Here is a 19,616-nt window from a genome sequence, read left to right as displayed (position 1 = left end):
CAGGCCCGTTAGCTCCCCCCCGCCACTTGGCACAACTCAGCCTGGCTAATCCCAATGAGGGGGACAGAATTTTCCTTTCCTCCCCCCTCTGCCACTGATGGTTTAGCAAAACCAGGCTGAGGCCACACGGGCTGCAGAGAGTTGTTTATCTAGCGACTCCACTCAGCACACAGGGTATTTCTGAGGTCAAGGGGAGCCCACGAGCCCTGCATGTGACACAGCTGTTCCGCAGGCGGCAGCCACAGGGGCGGAGGGAAAGCAGGAGCAGAAGGAACACAAACCCCAGCTGCAGGGCGAGAGCCTCAGGAGTCACGGCACCCCGGTGCTCCCTGAAGGCGGGTCCTGAATCTATGTTAGTTCTCAGAGCAGAGCTCTACGTTATGCTCCATCTTCTAGGGAAGACTAAACGCCAAGGGTACCCCAGTCCTGCCCCACCGAAGGCCTCGCTGACAGCGGGGGGGGGGGGTACATCTTCGGGATGGGAGGGGAATTCATTCTGTGGCCTGTTAAGTCCAGAGTTCCTGGCTGAAAGTGACAACATGCGGGACAACTAGTGCCAGCCCCCGTGTCTGTTTGAGCAACGGCCCCTTGCCCAGGAGCCACCAGCTTTTTTGCTGCCCTAGGCGGCGGAAGGTCCCGCCCCCGAAATACCACGGACGACCAGGGCGGCCGAAGAGCCGGTCGCCGCCCCCCAAATGTTAGCGCCCTAGGAGACCGCCTAGGTCGCCTAATGGGTTGCGCCGGCCGGGCCCTTGCCCCCTGGGAAATGAACAGAGCCACCCCAAACGCCTGTCACACCAGGGAGCATCCAATCCAGCATTCCACACTTGAGACAGGATCAGCTTAGGGGGGAAACAGAGAACAAGAGGTAGGAAATATACGAGAGAGGTGCAGACAGTAGGCGGAGAGCAGAACCCAGGGGCCCAGCTCGCCATTGCCTGCGGAACAAGAGCACTTTGCACTGAGGGGAATGAGCACACAAGATGCAGGGGCCCAAGAATGATAAGGAGACCCTGGCCCTGCATCCTTATTTTCTACTGCAGCGGGGTAAGAAACATAAAAGCCCCTCTGCGACCAATACTTCGTAACACAAGTGAGCCGGCTTCTCTCTCTTCCCCACAAGCAGTTACTGACTCAGCCTCTGCCTGTTGCCAGCGGGGTGGGGCTCAGCGTCCCAGGAGTCCTGGTGCATCCCATCAACTCTGAGGGATGGGGTGAGATTATGGAGCTGTCATGGCTTTTTCGGCCTGGGAGGATTCAGCGTTTGGAACATCTCCCGTCTCCAGCTGCTAATAGAAAAGGAAAACCCGGCCCACCGCTGGGAGCCTGCCACTAAAGATATAATGTAGCTTTTGTGGGGCTGCTGCTCCGTTCAGAAAAGAGGCCCTGTCCCCAGGCAGGAGCCCGAAGTGTGCATGCGGCCTGGCTCGACAATGACATCACAGGGGGAAGGTCAGTCCTTTCCTTCCATGATGTGAATGGGGGATCTGTCTTCTCCCCACCCCAAACACTGAGTCACACAGGACCCATCTGATGGGAGGGCAGCTGGCTAGCAGGGGGCTGCAGGGCCCTGCTGTCTGACCCAGACTGTTGGGAGTTTCATTTGCTTCCTTCGCCACACACGCCCCCTCCTGCACCCACAGAACATGCTGCAGCCTTCTCCCCAGCAGATGGGATGGTTTCTTTCTCCTTTATAGATCCCTAATCAGACTCCGCACTGAAGAGTCTCCCACTGGAGGGGAGAACACAGCCCGATGGTGACACTTCCGCTCTGGTTTGGAATTAGGAAGGGTCGTTGCTGCCTGAGCAGGGACGTGGCCCAGATGAAGGGGGGTGAATCACTCGACTACAAGCACCAGGCTTTCAAATCCCCACCATCGTCCAGTGCTGCCAGCACCACCGGAGGGCAGCAGGACAGATGCTCTTGCTTTCTTCAGACCCAAACGCCCACGCTCGTCACTGCATTCTGGGCAAAGGCACCAGAGTGCTGGAAAATAGATGGGCATAAGGCAGGTGCCAGGGGAGAGTCGTACATCCAGTACCACATGGCTCCACAGCATTCACACATGCTGGCCAGCTCTTTGAGAGCAAGCCACGGCGCCTGACTGCCACTGCGTCCTGGCCCAGCCAGCAGGCAGTGAACCCAAGGTGTGGGAGGGGGAAGCTACCTCCTTCTGTTACCCTGATGTGTGCACATGGCAGCAGCTTGGTGCCTTGGCTTTAAGTGGGGTTCTGCTCTCTGGGGAGCCCAGGAAAGCCCACAGCAGCACAGTGACGCTTTTGAGGACTTCCCTGGGCTATGAAAGGAACACACAAAACCACTTCAAAAGTTTCTGCACTTTTCCAATAGTTGGGGCCTCTCCACTTCCCTCCAAACTCAGACCTACAGCTGTTGCCCTGCAACTTGGACAGCAATGTACATGGGTGGAGGATGCTACCACTCCAGTTTGGTAGCGTTTACACTGGTGTGAGCGCACACAGCACAGGGCAATAGCAAATCGAGCCTTTCACTCTACTCCCAAACAGGGACAGAAGCGGGGGAATCTAACCTGCCTTCAGACAGGATCTAGGCAGATTAATGTGTACAGGAGTTAATAACAAGTATTATTTAAGGAAAGTACAAGTGTGCTGCTGGAACATTCCCAGTTAGAGAGAAGGTCTGCACTGGGGTTCTTTTCACCCTGCCTAGCTAAACAAAACCCATGGAAGGGCTACAGAGACAGGGAACCCCAGTTTGTAAGTCACACTGGCACAGCCCATCCACACCAAGAGTTTGTATTGGTGCAGCTACATGGGTGCAAGGGAGTGGTGATGAGACCAAGTTTGAGCTTAGACACAGGACAAGAGAGAAAGGGGTGGGGGGTGGGGGAGACAGCCAGGCACCGTGAAGAGGCAATGCTCTATGCAAGAACCTAGGCATACAGTGCTTCGTTGAAAACGACAAAAATGACAAAAGCAGATTCTCCCAGTCGGCACAGTGAAAGCCAGCCTCATCTTTGGCAGGAGCCCCAAGCTGCCAGAGAAGAATGAGGGATTGCAAGTTGTGGGTCTCCTCGCTCTGCCACTGCTGGAGGGGTGTGCTCGAGCCAGCTGGCAAGTGACTGAGTCAGCACCTGGCCTGGAGGGGATCAGGGCTGCAAAGCAATGGGGGGGACCCCCTGATATTTTAACAGCTGTTAAAGCAACTAGCCGGCAGCAAGACAGAGCCACTGAGAACAAACAAGTGCAAGGGCAAAGGGTCTTTTTTGCAGGAGGTGGGGAAGGGGAGATGGGTGCAGGGGCAGGGTTTGCTAGAGGAAGCTAAGGACAGAAGTCTTAGCCTGTGCCCTGTCTGAGGTCAGGACACTTAGTCCTGATTTGTCCCTGGCCCCCTGCTGACTCCGCACAACACCAACACCAGCTGGCTGGTCAGCAGGTGACACTGAAACAACTGATCAGAAAGAGGTCGGAGAGCTGGAGGGATGGGATAGCTCAGAAGGGTGTATGTTTACAGTTCAGATACGTACATACCAAACGCTGGATGCCCACGGACAAACATTCCGTGACCTCATCTGCAGGAAAAAGCAAGAGGCACATTTTCCTAGTGTTTCTTTGTTTGCCCTCTGGCAACATGATCCAACAGGAGGCTGGGCCCCGAGACATGAAGTCATAATATGATGATATTGCCACCTCTGAGTCTCACTTGAGATTGCAGCTAAATGCCAAACAAGTTCATTTTTAGTGGCTGCAGGGTTTGTCTCCCAGAACTGCTGAATACCTGATCTTCAAAGGGAAGCTTCATCAACAAAGTCACTTCTTACATATGGAAATCTTGCAAGCCCCTATTAGCTTAAAAATCATGGGTCTGATTCTGATCTCACTTGCACTCTGATGTTACCCCCTTGATTTCAGTTGAATTCATCTCAATTTACACTGCTGCAGAATCAAGCTCATTTTAAAAAACACTTTCCTTAGTTGCACTAGTAGCATCACCCGAGATTATTGAAACTGGAAATTAAAACTAAAACCAAACTTGCTTTTCACCATGCCTCGTTTCATTTCCCCATTTCTGCTAATTCCAACAATGCAAATATAGACTAGCCCATTTATTGTTTACAATCCATTTCTCGTAGATGCTGCACTGTTCGGGTTGCAAACAGTACAGAGGTGAGCCAAAAGGTGCAGACACTAATGTTTAATTGACTGAAGACATTTCCATTAATTAGTAGGGCTGGTTTTTTTTAAATCTAAGTTTAGGATGCTAACCTCCAATACCCGACAAGACAATGTCCCATTTAATGGAACCAGTCATACCCAGTCCAGTTTTCCTATTCCTCATAGGAGAGGCTTCCAAACTCATGCATCAAGCAAGAGATTCCCATAGTCTCTCCCAGCAATGCACTCAGTTTTAGCCCATGGGCTTGGCTAGTTAGTACGTTGAATTGGTTTCAGAGAAGCCCCTGTTCTTTTTGGTTGGTTGAAGGAGATCAGCTACACTGTAGACAGAAGTATCAGATTCTTGCTATGTGTTTTGTTGGGCTTTTTTGTTTGTTTTTTGTTTTTGTTTTTTTTAAAAGGGAAAGGCTGCAAACTCCAACATGACCAGCAATGTTATAGAACACAGTTTTGACAGCGCCAGTGAAAAAGGTTTGCGTAGAAGACTGCAGGGGAAAGAACTGACACCTTCCCGGCAGCGCTGTAACCCCAAACGCATCCCCATTCTGCTAGCATGAAAGAACCACTAAGTGTCCAAAGCCCAGCGAATGTCCAAAGAAGCCCATTGGTGTTTAACCTTCAGGGGCAGAGTCATTAACACAAGTAGGGACTTGATTCGTTTATAAACACACACTTTAAAAGGGAGGCTTGAAAACTTGTGTAAGTGCCCAGTTCTCTAGAGACAGATTTTTCTTCATTTTCCAGGATTCAAACCCTAACAATCCAGCACAAAGAGGGTCTGATTATGATCTCATTTACATCAGTTCAGCACCGTTGACTTCAATCGAGTTGTTCCTGATTTACGTAGCTGCAAATTCAGAACCCCCACTCAACCAGAACTCTGTTTTCTTTGTTCAATGCACAGTGACGCGGGAATATACTTTCAGACCAAGGCAACGGGCCATGAATCAGATTCAAAATACCCACATTAACTGGACCAACAGGTTCAAATCCAGGCTGAGATCTCTCAGCCTTTCATCCTCCTTGGGTAATGGAGTTCCATGCAGTTTAGTGTGCGGAAGTCTTCTGAGTGGATACTCTGGGAACGATTCTGAGGGCACAGGTCCAGGGACAAGAAACACTGGAACAGGCACTGCAAATGAAAGCTTCCCAAAGGAAGAGGAGGCCACCAGGATGCAAATTTGGCAAACCACTGGGAAATGTCTGAACATTATGAAAGACAACAATGTCGCTTGCCATGCAACAGGACTCTATATGCAAGTTGCTGGCAGACGCTGCCAGAAAGGGAGAGTTTTGAACATCTGCAGACCCTCTCAGTGTGTCTATATTTACCGTGAATATACAGCATGTGACATGTCTTTTTGTATTACAATAGCACTTAGACCGCAACTGAGATCAAGGCCTTACCATGTTAGGTGCTGTACATACACATTGCAAGAGACAGTCCCTGCCTTGAAGACTACAATCTAAAACAAGAAAGACAAAGGAAATATTGTCATCCTCATTTTACAGATGGGAAACCGAGGCACTGATATTAAGCGACTTGCCCAACGTCACACAGCTGGCAGCAGAACCCATGTTTTTCAGCCCCAGTCCTTTGCCACAAGAACACCTTGCTTCGACAAGAAGAAGAATTGTCCATGCACTTGTTCCACACTGAAACGTCAGGTGCAGAAACCTGGACGGGTCTGAGCAAACTGCAGGGACAGACAAACCAGGTAGATAAGCATCTACTTGGCCTGAGTGTGCAAGCGTAGAATGTGCAAGAGCACACATCTGCATTGTCTCAACCACTTAGCTATATAGACCTACGTGCGCAATTTTAGAGGCCTCTTTTAAAAAAAAAAATAATAAAAAAAAAAGTGGCTCAGAAAGTTAAGCCACGCTGTAGTCACACTTTTCGCCTTCGTATCATGTCAGTTCTTTCAATACAGAATTTAAGAGGATCTGTTCGGTCTCTGGGGGGAATAAATTCAGGACTCAAGAACCTTCTCTCTACTACCTCTTTATGTTTGTCAACAATAACTGGCTTTGGAGGCGGCTGAAATTTTGTAGGTTCTCCACTGTTAGCCCTCAGAAGTCCAGAGGAAGAGAAGCACCGGCAGCGCGCTCCGGGCCGGGCGGCGGACGCCCTAGCGAGGGCCCTCCAGCAGGCGGCGGCCATGACGGTCTCAGCCCACTCATCCTGGGCAAGTAAGCGATTCGTTTTGTCATTCGGATCAAGTAGGACAGAGGGAAGGCAAGTAGACCATGCTAAGGCTATTAAGTATCTGTGACAGTTTTACAAAGCTGCAGTATATAATGTGTATGATGGGTGCAGGTACATGCCAGTAAAGGGAGCAGACCTGCTTTGATGGGCTAGGAGATGTATGGTAATTGACTCCATTGCCAAACGATCAAGACCAAAACTCACTAAGTAACTATTTTCCCTTCCCCATCACTGATCCAGCAGCTTCCCCAATCAAATGCCAGAGCCAGGCACAGGAACGGTTATCCAGATTGAAAGTAGAGATGATGATCCAATCCCAAACCCAGTTGGTTTCTCTTTAGCGAGATGCACCTTGCTATATGTGGATATAGCGCAGTGTAACAAGTCAGCACGTCATTCCCAGAGTCATAGAACACCTTACAGCAAATATAGCAAGCTGCAAACCAAGTGCTAGACAACAGGCTGCCTCCGCAAGCTATTAAGAGCAGTTAAGAGATGCTTAATGTAGATCCTTAAAAAGCAGGCAGCCCGATCTACCCACACAGACAAGATACCTGAGTTGATCAGCACCACAGAGCTTAAAAAACAAACAATCACTGGATTTGGAGAGCCCACCGGAGGCATCAAAGCTTCTGCCACACAAGATATCTGCTCCTTCTAGTAAAAAGAGGCTCCTTCTGTACCTTTAAGTATTTGCTTTTGATGCATGCAGTATATATAAATACTAAACTCTATGCAGTCAGTTTTTTTAGAAAAGTCAAGTCACATGCACGATTGTCTCATGTGGTGTGTGAGGAACAAGATGTTCATAACCTTGTAGTACAAAGGAACAGAGCTACCCGTTACCCTTCTTTGGTCTTGTTCATAACCCCAACGTGCTGCTCAATACTTACAGAACCAGCACTGCCTGAACATAGCCTCTAAACACAGCCTCTGAGAGCAGAGACAGCCAAGTGTGAGTAACTACTAGGTAACGCGATTAAGATGTGGGAGTCAAAGGGAAGTGAAGGAATCCCCTAAAAATGCCAGTTTTTAATTCTTCTTTCACTCTAGACCTAGATCCTATGGGGATTAGGACCTTAGTTTAGATTCAAGGAATAGGATGCAAGTCACAGACAGGGCCGGCTTTAGTTTTTTTGCCACTCCAAGCAAGTGCTTGCTTTGCTGGTGCCTAAAGCCGGTCCTGGTCACAGAGACCAGATGGGCTCAAGCTCAAATTACCCCTCTCACTCCCTGTTGTGTCTCTACAATCCTCAGAGTAGTTGGGCCCAATTTTCCAAACCGTGTGCCTGAAAATCATATGTGCCTGCATCGTGGTAACTGCGTGCGCAAAGGGACAGGCCTAAATCTAACATGCCACACGTATGACAGCCACATGTATGTAAGTTTGGTGCACCAAGGTACCTATAGTTACACACACAATCCAGCCAAATCGAGCCCTTTGTGTCCTTGTAATGCAGCACTATTAAGAGTCCTCTACATTTTGTATATTGCATGCAGAGATTGTATGCCCAGATATGGGTCTGCCATTAAAGAGACAGCTGCACTACGCTTAACACTATTGCCTAAACCAGCATTCCTCCAGGCGGCAGCTAGACAATAGCAAAGCCGCCACTGCTCTGGAGCACTTCCTGCTGAAGTGAACATCACCAGTCTCTCCAGATGCTCTTTTTCAGTGGCCTGTTACCCTCCCTGACCTTCAGGCCTCCCATCTGTACTGTACCGTGATGCTTCTTCCTGCAGACACTTAAGCTTGTGAGCTGCTGTATATCACACCAGACAGCAGCCAAGCCTTTAGTCTAATGCCAGACATTGTCCTTGCAAAGGAGGGACCAGGCAATTCTGCAAACAGCCCAACAGCATCAGCAAAGGAATGCAGGGATGCTTGAGGAGTGCCCTTGATTAACAAGGTCATGGGCAGCTTAGGAGAGTTACAACATCCCAGCTGAAATGTTGGCCTGCAGCCCTTCCCGCCCCAGAAGACTGAACTTAAAGGGACGGGGTCAAGTGACTTAGGCCCAAAATTGGACCCCAGGGCCGCTTGGGGGGGGCAAGTGGGGCAATTTGCCCCAGACCCCATAGGGGCCCCCATGAGAATATAGTATTCTATAGTATTGCAACTTTTTTTTATGGAAGGAGCCCCCAAAATTGCTTTGCCCCAGACCCCCTGAATCCTCTGGGCAGCCCTGTTGGACCCAACTTGCACATGAACACCCTCCCCTCCCCCCAGTATTCATTTATTTGTGAAGCTTTCAGCAGAGGGGAGATGAGCCACTCAATAATCTGGAAGGAGAGGACCAAGGCAAATAGCACAGCAGGGTAGTCAGCAAATTTCAATGCAAGCCACAGATAAGCAGTGGGGAGACAGAGGGTTGGGAAATGAGTGAGAGGCCAGACTCAGGTTACTGAGAGCAGGCTTGTTTGCGGTGTTGTAAGCCTGGCTAAAACCTCTGACTGCAGGGGCTAAACACCCAAGGGCTTGGAGAGGCTCATTTTAAATTCACAATTCTCTTAGCAAGAAATCAGAAAAGAAAAAACAAAAACCCAACCGCTGCTCTCAGTTGTGGATCCCACAGAAATAACGCAGCTTTCTCCACCCCTGCAGAGGCAGGGTCACAAACATACACAACTCCCTGGAGTTGTCTTTCTACAGCCAGTGATGCCGGTGCACGCAAAAAGACAAGGCGTTACTTGGATCAAGGTTGATGTCAAACAAACAGCAGCCGAGGACAAGCCAGAGTCATTTCAGTATTGAAGACCTCTAAGAAGGTACCACAAGAAAGAATCTGCTAGAGAAATATCTGGCTGTGTCTTTTAAAATGGCAGTTTTGTATCATGACTCTCTGGATACATCTACATTACCCGCCGGGATAGCGATCAACCTATCGGGGATCGATTTATCGCGTGTAGTGTAGACGCGATAAATCGATCCCCAATCGCTCTCCCGTCGACTGCGGAACTCCACCATGGCGAGAGGCGGAAGCGGAGTCGACGGGGGAGCCGTGGCTGTCGATCCCGACTGCAAGGACGCAAAGTGATTCTAAGTCGATCTAAGATACGTCGACTTCAGCTACGCTATTCTCGTTGCTGAAGTTGCGTATCTCAGATCAATCCCCCCCTAGTGTAGACCAGGCCTCTGTGGTTACAAGGACTTTAATGAATGGCAAGTGTACTCCTGTTGGATTTCTGCAACTGATGAATTTGGAACCATAGTACTGTTGCCAGTTATTCCTGTTGGAATTCTACACGATTAGAACCGGTCACCCTCTTCATTCTCAGCACACAATTCTCAAGGCAAGAGGAGATTCTTCTTCTATATTGCTAGCCTGGCCTCATCCATTATGAGCTAGTTCACCACTACTCGACAGAAGTGCACAGTGTGGAGGCCTCTTTCACAGCCACCATCTCCAATTCAGGAGCCATTCACAATTGCAGGCTCAGCCGGCAATAACTGCCCCAGGAAGGGTAGGAGACAGGCAGCTCAGCACAACAGCCAGCTACAGTAACCTTTGGTTCTCTAATCCACACCAGCAGCCCCTGCAGCAAGGAGAGAGGAATGATTTGACCAGAGAATAACACACAAAGGCTCCTTGCTCACCTCAGACAAAGAGTAGATCCCATTGTTCCAGCAGGATACAACGCACCCAGGAACTCTGAAGAGAATTTGCCCTGCCCTCTCTTTTATATATAGGGGCGTGTCAGAGGCCTTGTCCCACCCAGAACACACCTGAGCCCACCTAGGCCTAGTGAGAAAGTATAAAAGGTCAGTTTCTGAACAAGACTTGGTTCCCTCCTTCTGTCACCTAGGGCTGTAGGAGACACCTGAGACATAACATCTTCCTTCTCAGGCTGCTACAGGAGAAGGAGCTGGGGCTTTAAGTATCATACTGGATTTTGTTCAGCAAACTAGTGGGTGAATTTATGCAGGAAACGCACTTCGGGGAGAAGTCCTAACTCTGAAGCTTGCGTAGTTCTGGCTCTAACAACTTCCCCCCAACAACTGTGTTCCTCCACTCAGTGTTGAAACCCCACCCCCACACCTATGCACACCAATGGGTTTGTGTTTGCTGAATGTGTAAAAAATAAATAGAGCACAAAAGGCAGAGCTACAGGGAATCGTGGGAAATACCTTATGGGACATATTGTCCAACCCCTTTTTTGGGGAGGGGGAGGCTTTTCCCCACTGTATAGTCAAGTGCTTTGGTCTGTCTGGTTTTAAAGGAGGGACGTCAGCAAAAACAGAGGCACCAAGGGCTTTGTGATGAAGGGTAAAGAGCTCTTACAGGGCTACTAGCCACAAGAACCCTTGATTGTGTGAGCGGCAGCTGAGAGGGAGAAGAAATTTCTCCCATTAGTTAAATTAGCCAAATGTATCAAGTCCTGTTTAAAATAAACCTGACACCCTCTGAATCCCAGCCTTACTGAAGGCTAATACAAACATGGGGAGAGTCAACAGGCAACAGGTAGAGAGTCGTTGTCCCAAACGGCAATGAAGGAAAAGCAAAGAGTATTAACAATCAAATGGGGCTGAAATTGCAATGCCCCGCATAAGCAAATCTATTCAAAGCATCTGTGTTGGGGGCTGCCCCGGGGTGCCCAGCGTAACAGCTAGTTACATCGCTCATTAGCGACCCATGTAACAAGAGAGGAGAATTCAATAGCATCTGCTCTAAGCCTCGAACACCCTCCTTGCACAGACCTTCTGGGCTAATCCCATCTTCCCAACACACACATCTTTCTTTCACTTCCTCGCACAAAAGATTCTCCGAGCCATTCAGATTTGGGACAGTGCTTCAGACAAGAGAGCCAAAGTGGATATTTTTTTCAGGGCCGTTCTCTGAGCAGATGCTTTCCCCTTTGCCAAAACAAGCCTGCCGCACTGTTCGGCTGAAACGGTGGAATTCCAGGAGAGGGAGGGAGGGAGGCGAACTCACAGGGGCTTTATGTTTTGTCCTGCGGCCCTATTGCGGGCTTTCACGGGGTGCCGAGAGTTTTCTTTGATTAATAAGATGATGAGCACAGCATATCACCTGAGCGTCGGGTTAGTGCTCTGGTGGCAGGGAGCCATTGAAAGGCTTAAGAAATATGTAGCTTTTGGGTTGCAGATAACAAACGCTGCAGGAAACGCAGGAAACAGATGTGTCTAACGCTGACATTCGAGTGATGACAGAAGCGCTCTGGAATAGTTCATATGTCAGTAAAACACCCCAGCGGCACCTGTTCCCAGTCCAAATGGCACTAATGTAAAGTACCCTTGGACCCGTGATATTACCCAGCGCAAGAAAATAAAGCCCAGTGGAGGGAAATAGCCACAGACAGCATTTAAAGGGGAAATGCACCCAGCTGCGGAAGAAACATCTCCTTCAAAGTGAGGGATGAAAAGGGGGTTTGGTTGCTGTGGTTCACGCTATACAGCCCAATCCTGCAACCTAAGCTCACACAAGTAATTCTGTTCAAGTCAGCGGGATAGCTCACGTGACAACCGGGCACTCCAGAGACCAAGAGTTGTAAGAACAGGCCTTTTGCAGCTACCGCTTTAATGGAGAGGCTTTAACTCTCAGATCAACCAAAAAATGGGATATAGAAAGGAAGGCTCTACACTTATCTATATCTCCTTCCGCTCTGCTGCATTCTAGCAGTGCATGAGTGTCTCCTAATACATTTACTGCGGCAGGCCTGGGATTCAAAGAGAGCTTGTGAATGAACTCTCAGGAGACAGGAATATTCTCAGTTGAGTTACCTGCTTTGGGAGCCAACTCTGGGTTTCAGTGAAATCAACGAGAGGTTTGCTATTGGATTCAATGGGACATGGGTTTGGACCTTTTATGTACAGCGTAATCTCAATTTTAACAGTGAAATCCTGAGTTATCACCTGCATTGAGTTAGTACCATTTGATCCAGCAGTCTCACGTTTCCCAGTCCCCACCATCGCACACACGATGTGTCATACATGATCATAACTCACAAAGTGATTAACAAGGGTGGATTCTAGCCATGCTCTGCCAATCGGCATGTAACTCACAAAGAAATAACCTGTGTTGATGAATGACCTGCATTGAGATCAGGTCACTCTGGCTTGCACTGATGAAGGAAGGGAGCCAGGGGAAAACTGAAAAGAGTGACTTTCGGAGGATTCCTGTCTCTGGTGCCAATCAAACTCACATCTCCGTCCTGGAATTCTCAAAGCAGGCACTGTGCTCTGAACCTCTGACTCGTTCAGCTGTCGCCCAGCAAGCCCGAAGGGAAAGACTTGTGAATTTGGCAGCTTGACAGCATAAGGAGCAGCATCCCTTTGCTTCGAAGCCAGTGAGACTCCGCTTTGAACACAGCGCCCGCGCTGCAAACGAGCCCATCTGAAAACTGTACTTCAACCAGCCACAGGAGAGCAGAAAAAAGGAGTCCTGACTCAGAAAGATTGTGGTGCATTTCTAAAGAAAATGTCAATGCTTCGAGAACAAATGCCGGCTATGAACAAAACCTGAAGATTTTCAAAACTGATTAGTCCTTTTGGATGTCTTCATTTTGGGGGCACCAACTTGAGACACTTTAAAGGGTCCTGATTTTCAGATTGTGCTGAGCACTCACCCTCTGAAACCAGGTCCCTTTTAAAGTCAGGCATCTCTAGTTGGGCCCCCCCAAATCTTTCCCTTTTGACAAATTTTGAGCAAAGGCATTAATGAAATTCCCCTTCCTAAGAAGAGTGAGGAGGACAGTTTTTGAAACATAGGCATGGGCCTTCCCTTGTATGAGTGAACGTTCTGGGGTTCTCCTTCAGCAACAACCCACGGCACCCCTACACTACCTTCCCACCGGAGGATCTCAAAGCACTTTCGGTAATTTAGCTAAGCCTGACAGCACACCTGTGAAGTAATAATAAGGACTCAATTATCACCATTTTACAGAGGCATCAACGAAGGCAACCAAAGCCAAATAGAGACTCCCAGTCCTGCTTTTAAACTACAACACGCATGCGCACCCAGCATTTATTTTGTCATGAGTACCATCGAAAATTCAAATAGGATCCCATTCCTGCTGACAGAAAAGTAACCTCCAGGCAGGCAAATGGCCAATTTTCAAAGCAACCTATCCTTGCTGCACCTAGATGCTGACTGCCTGCATCTTCGTAGATGTCGTTGTTCTGGGTGCAGGCTGCTCAAAAAGCAACCCCTGGATGATCAAGGTTTAAATGACTATTATTTTCAATCCAGCACTCATATTCGATGGGACCCACTGGGAGTCTATTAGGAGCTGCTGCCCCTCTAAAAGGGGATGGAACCACTGATGAGAATGAAATAGGTTTTCCTAATCATAGCAGCATGAAGGCAGGCGCCCTTTATACAGGATAATCCCACCAGCTTCCCCTGCTCCTGCACAGCTGACGGGCAAAGAATAAAGGCTCATTCTCAGAAGGGAAAAGCAAACCAGGTTGGGAATGTCGCCCTGTCCTCTCCTCCTCCCCGCACCCAAAAGAAGAGAGTCTGGACATCAGCTGGAAGGACTTGAGTTCCTCTTAAGAAACACTGTTTTGATTGGGATTCTTAGGAAAATAAAGTTAGCTGGATAACTTTCCTCTGAGTTGGCGGCTCCTCTCTCTGCTAGCTGGCGGGATTTCCCCTGGGGCTTGTCTGCTGGGGGCAGGCCTGTTCCTTTAAAGATCTGCTGGCTGGAGTAAAGGGAGACAGACGACTCTCTGACCGTCCAGAACGTGGCAGTTGTGACATTCACCATTGAGAAGGATTTCCCCACTTGGGCAGACTCAGGTCCAAGCCATCCCCACCTCCGCAGACTGGGCCCTTGCTTTCTTAACAAGCCAGCTCTTGGCTGGCCATAGCTCTTCTGGAGAGACTCCATTTTTTAGCTAGGAGGCCAGCGACCCCAAACCGGTTTGCCAAAAAGCACCCTGCTTAGTGTTTACCTCCTGAATCAGACACTACAGAAGAAACTTGGTCAAGGACCCCACTGTAAAACTAATTCCACTGAAACCAAAGCATCTGGCTTCCCCTGCCTCCCCAAGGGAAATCAATGGAGAATGGAGTGAACACTGTACCTTACCTTTGGGAGACTGGCTGGGGGTGTCATAGCCAGAAAGTCCGGAGGTGTCATGCTTTTGCCAGCAAGCACCACCGCCCCACATTCTGCACATGCTCCAATGGTCAGTTGTTTACCATCATCCACCAGCAAGCTGTTGGCCATGCGGAGGGTGTACAGAAACACAGGGAGCCGGGCAACCTGCACTGCTTTTAATCCAAGGCACCGCTTCTTCTCCTGCCGGCAGAAGAAGCACACGAAGGTCTCCACTTTGTACTGCCTGGACCAGGCACTGCTGGGATGGTGGGAATTCCTGCTTTCGTGCTGCAGCCACTGGCCTAGGAGGTCATGGTAGCAGAGCACACAGGTAGCTACCAGCCCAGTGGAGTCTGCAGGCCTGGCCCTGGGGGCCGGGGGGTAGACGGTGAGGAAGGGGAAGAAAGGCTCCTTCTCCCCAAAGCGCCCTGGCGGGTTGACGTTGAGCTGGAACTCTTTGCCGGCTCCCAGCTCAGCTCCGCAGATGTAACAGACCGAGGCAGGGCCTGAGGTGGCCGAGGGGTGCATGGCAGTGCTGCTGGGATCCCCGGTGGAGAAGACCTGGTGATACCTCCCCAGGAAGCTCTGCACTGAGGTGATGAGCTCCTCGTTGCGGCAGGCCCGGTACATGGCCCACAGGTCCTGCAGCACCCCATAGCACTTCCTGCAGCTGCGCACCTCCCCATGCTTGTTCAGCCCCTTGGCGCTGGGAGGGCAAGGCAGGTGGCTGAGGAAGGGGAAGTGCATGGTGTTTTTAGCATTGCCATTGGTGAGCTTAGCAGAGACCGGCCTGGCCTCCTTGCTACAATCCTCCCCACAGAGGTAGCAGGCTTCCTGCAGCAGGGCAGGGGCACCCTCCTCTTTCTGGGCCCTCCTCCCTTTGGGCGGCATGCCCACTGCGCTGGCATCCAGCGGCACCACGTAGAGCCTCTGCAGGACCGGCACGCTGGCCACCTCGAAGCTCTGCCACTGCTGCATGAGGGAGGTGAAGCAGCAGGAGCAGACCAGGGTGCTGCCCGCGGGGCTGATGGGCAGGGCCCCCAGGGGCGGACTGTGCAGCCACAGGAAAGGGAAGAAGGGGGCCTTGGAGGTCTTCTCCTGTTTCTGCACGTGGATCTGGTGTTGGCCCGCCGGGGACAAGGGGCTGCCGCAGATGTAGCAGACGGTGCCCGGCGGGGGGGCTGCTGCCCAGGGCGGCCTGGGCACTGCCAGGGCGCGGGCGTTCTCCGGCCTGCTGGGGGCTCGGCAGGCCCCCTGCCTCTCCTCGTCGCTGGTGATGTTGATCTCGCTCTCCTCCGAGGAGCCGTAGGCCGGGACCCGCTTCCCCATCAAGTCGCCATCCCCCGGGGCAGACTCAGGTGCCCGGCCGGAGGCCGCCGCTTTGAAAGCATCGGGCAGGGCTGCTGCGCCCTGGCCCCCTCTCCAGCTGCTCCGGACGCTGCTGGGGGCATCGGCCGGCCAGTGGCGCCGCCGCCGCCTCCTCCTCCCCCCAGCCAGCCCGTTGTCCTGCGGCACAGGTGCCTCGTCCGGGGCCGGGGGCGGCTGGCCGTGCCACTCGCGGGGGCGGCTGCCCATGGGCGCGCCTGGCCCCGGCCGCTCGGCTGCCCCGTTGGCTGCGCCCTGCTGGCGCAGTCGCTGCAGCCCCGCGGCTTGGCTCAGCGGCTCCGGGGCCGGGCAGCGGCCGGGGCTCCTGGCGCTCTTGTCCCGGCCGGGGGCGTGGAGCTGCAGCTCGGGCTCGGAGAGCTGGTCGGTGTCCGAGAGCGAGGACAGGTCGGAGTCTCCGCCGCTTGCGCCGAGGTCCTCCTCCTCTTCCTCCTCGGGGGGCTGGCTGCTGCTGCTGCCCCCCAGGCTGAGCCGCCGCTGCTCGTCCAGGGCGTAGGAGAGGTTCCACTCCTGGGGCCCCCGGCGGAGCCCGGCGCCCGCCGCCGCCTCGCACTGGTAGGGGCGCTTGAGCCAGTACATGCGCTTCTCCACCGGGGTCCGGCTGCGCTCGAACGCGTCCCACTGCTCGCCCAGGAAGCAGCGGCAGACGGCGCACACCAGCGCGCAGCCCTCCGGGGTCACCTCCTGGGCGCCCGGCGCCGGCTCCTGGTGCTGCAGGAAGGGGAAGAAAGGCTGGTTCTCCCGGGGCTGCTTCACCTGCAGCTTCAGCGCCTTGCCGCGCCCGATCCCCCCGCCGCAGATGAAGCAGCAAAGCGCCGAGGGGGGCTCGGCGCTGGAGCTGCCGGAGGCGATCGCGGCCATCAGCCGCTGCTTGCGGGAGATCGGCGCCTCCTTCTCCAGCGCTGGGTAGTCGCTCATTTTGCACCCGGGGCGCCTCGGCGGCGGCTGGGCTCGCGGCTGCCTGCTCCCCGGGGCTGCGCTCTCATCCTGCTGCCCAGCCGCGTTCACGGACGGGCCACGCTCCCACACGCAGGCGGCGGCGGGGAGACCGACGAGCGGTGCAAAAGTTGGTCCAAGTTTGGGTGCGATCAGCGCCCCATGGCAGGGGCAGGGGGGTCGCGGCGGAGCGGAGCCCGGGAAGGCGCCGCTGGAAGGGCTGGAGCCGCCTGGCAGCTGGGAGCGAAGAGCTAACTTTGTCCGTACGTGTCTCGTGCAAAGTTGGGCTGCGAACTCGGCAGCGCCATCTCCGCAGCGCGGTGGGTCACTTCGCTCCCACCCCCAGCAGCTGCTGCTGCTGCCCCAGCCAGACACCCGCCCCACGGCTCGGGGCTGCAGCTCCCCCCTCTCACGCGCTCCCGGCCATCCCCCGGAGGGAGGAAAAGCCACCCGGTAACCCGGCTCTGCCTGCGGGGCCGCCCACAGAGCGCACAGCCCCGTATGCGCCTGCCAGAGCCTTGGCCACTGATTGGAGTTGGAAGGAATCTCGCTGCTGCAGGCGGAGGAAGCTGGCGAAACCACACACCTCTGTGCACTGGCTCGCCCGGAGCCCCGGCTTGGAGAGTCTCCAGCGCCAGGCTGCCCTGGACCCGAGGAGGGGGGTGGGGGAGGAAGAGGAGTTGCAAAACTGGGTAGATTTTTCTCTGGCAGTTTTGCGCATTCACCCACGTGTGGTTGGGGGCTGGGAAGAAGTTTCCAGGATGGCTGCGGAGTTAGAGGCCCATTGGCCTATTAATTCCCCCTGCCAGAGAATCTAGCTCTTATCCCCCCCCCAATCCACCCACCCACACACCATTTTCTCCGGCTGGCATCACCTATTGCTAATTCTATGGCCAACCTCTTGTCTCGGGCCTTTTTGAGACCTCTGTGCCGATTCCCCCCAGCTAGGAGCTTCCCAACTAAATCAGAGATTTGACCCAGAACAGACAGGGGGCAGCCCCAGACAGAAGCTGCGTTGGTCATAGCAGCCTTCACACACAGCCCTGATCCCTTTGTGTGAGCTCTTCCCTCCGAGTCACCACTGAAAACAAGGGCCCAGCAGGGCACCAGTGGGTGCTGTGATATGCCAGCACCACCCTGAAGCCTCACATTGATGGCCTGGGGGCATGATGGGTCCCAGGGTACTTTGCATAAGAAAATAACCCAACCACGCTTTGATACAGGGCTTTACATCAAGCAATAACCCTGTGTCCGGACCTAATCCTAGCTTTGGTAATTAGCCCCACTACTCAATATGCGCCTACAGTTGCAATCAGAGACAGTATATCCTTTCCCTATTAGTCCTAACATGCTGTGTAGTGTTGCTGTGCACTGTTAAACAGCTGATGTGATCCAAGCCAGAGCTAGCTTCATTGCAGAGATGCCTGAATTAAGCCTTGAATAACCTGACCTACCTGAGGGGGTGTTATGAGGTTTAATGCTTGTAAAGCATTTTGGTGTCCTTGAGTACTAGGCACTGCGGAAATGCAACGTGTTATTACATTCAGAGACAACTAACACTGGCTTTAGTCAACCACCCAAGCATCCAGCACAGGTTTGCAACTAAAAAATGTTCTGGAAACCGTCAGGATGCTTCCGTTGTCACGGAAGACGCATGTGCATGCGCTGGGGGCGGGGAGGGTAGTTCCAAGAGGTATTTCTTCAGGTGTGTAAATTTCCCACCATGTACAAAGGCCTACAAAGTGCTGTGCGCGCTGCACTTCCATGGATGTCACTGGTAAAGAGGGGGTGCTGCTCATCACTTGCAGAGACTCCTTGGAAGAATCAGGGGCTCAGGACCTCTCAAGATCAGGTCCAAGGTATGTAAGTTGCCATCAATAGGTAGCACCCACCAGTAACTGTGATGGGACACAGCGTAAGGAAGAGTCCAGGGGCCTGTGACGAGCACCACATAAAGGCCTGGATGGATAGACTAGACTGGCCTAGTTTTGCGAAGAACAACTGAGCACGGAGCAGCTATACATGCTAGGGATATGTATAGATTCTTTATGGCTCCAGTACCCATAGGATCTCAGCACATCCTTATTGTTCTGATGAGAGAAAGGGGGCTAGGAAGCAGCTTTAAAGGATAGTCTAACAACTAGTCTCTCAGAGCCCGTTCCTTAGGAACATTTGATAATTTAAAAAACTTGCCTTGCCTTTTTCTTTTTAGTGGAGATTTTTGCACGAAAACAGGAACTTTCTTCCTTCTCAGTCTATCTGCTCTTGCTGCTTGTTCCTTACTCAGGTACACGTTTCAAACTTCTGTGCGCTGGCTGATCTACCAAAGAGAAGAGCAAACTTGGTTATTCCAGGTGCCGTCCAGCATTTGGGCACGGATATCAACTAATTGCACACGCAGACACCACCTGTGCCTGCAATATCATGATCTGCCCATGCAGGGATGTTGTCTTGACTCCCCTCCCTTACAGCTCTACACCAGGGCTCTGGTAGATCAGGTCTTGATGTCATCCTCTTCCTCTACGGCAAGTGGCCATGAGATCAAACGGATTATATGACATCAGCTGGAGAATAAACAGGAGGGGCAGAAGGACTCCTAAGGGATGAAGATCCTGTTTCTGTGCGGATGGCCCTAGCAATAAAGGATGGGGGGGGGGGGCAGTATAGAACATGATCCATAAGAAGAAGAACAGGAGTACTTGTGGCACCTTAGAGACTAACAAATTTATTAGAGCATAAGCTTTCGTGGACTACAGCCCACTTCTTCGGATGCATAAGGAGAACTGTCTCTAAAGAGATTTTTCCCCAAAGTTTTCCAGGAGGCATGAGCAGCTCATTACATTTTATTTATGTATAGGCCTGATGGTGC

General features: G+C 52.0%; 1 protein-coding gene across 2 annotated transcripts in view; it reads right to left on the bottom strand.

The window, feature by feature from the left end:
- Positions 1-16,825, bottom strand: part of GSE1 (Gse1 coiled-coil protein) — a 345,792-nt gene extending 328,967 nt beyond the window's left edge. Inside the window, exon 1 of one of the 2 annotated variants that reach the window (XM_054048943.1) lies at positions 14,417-16,825. In XM_054048943.1, the coding sequence (XP_053904918.1) occupies positions 14,417-16,729 (2,313 nt within the window). In that variant the 5' untranslated portion in view covers positions 16,730-16,825. The remainder of the gene's footprint in view (positions 1-14,416) is intronic. The other variant, XM_054048944.1, reaches the window with a different exon arrangement.
- Positions 16,826-19,616: the final 2,791 nt, after the last annotated feature.

Source organism: Malaclemys terrapin, chromosome 14 (assembly GCF_027887155.1).
Source record: "Malaclemys terrapin pileata isolate rMalTer1 chromosome 14, rMalTer1.hap1, whole genome shotgun sequence".
NCBI lineage: Eukaryota > Metazoa > Chordata > Testudines > Emydidae > Malaclemys > Malaclemys terrapin.
The sequence above is the reverse complement of the archived record's forward strand: the minus strand, read 5'-3'. Positions and strand labels throughout refer to the sequence as shown.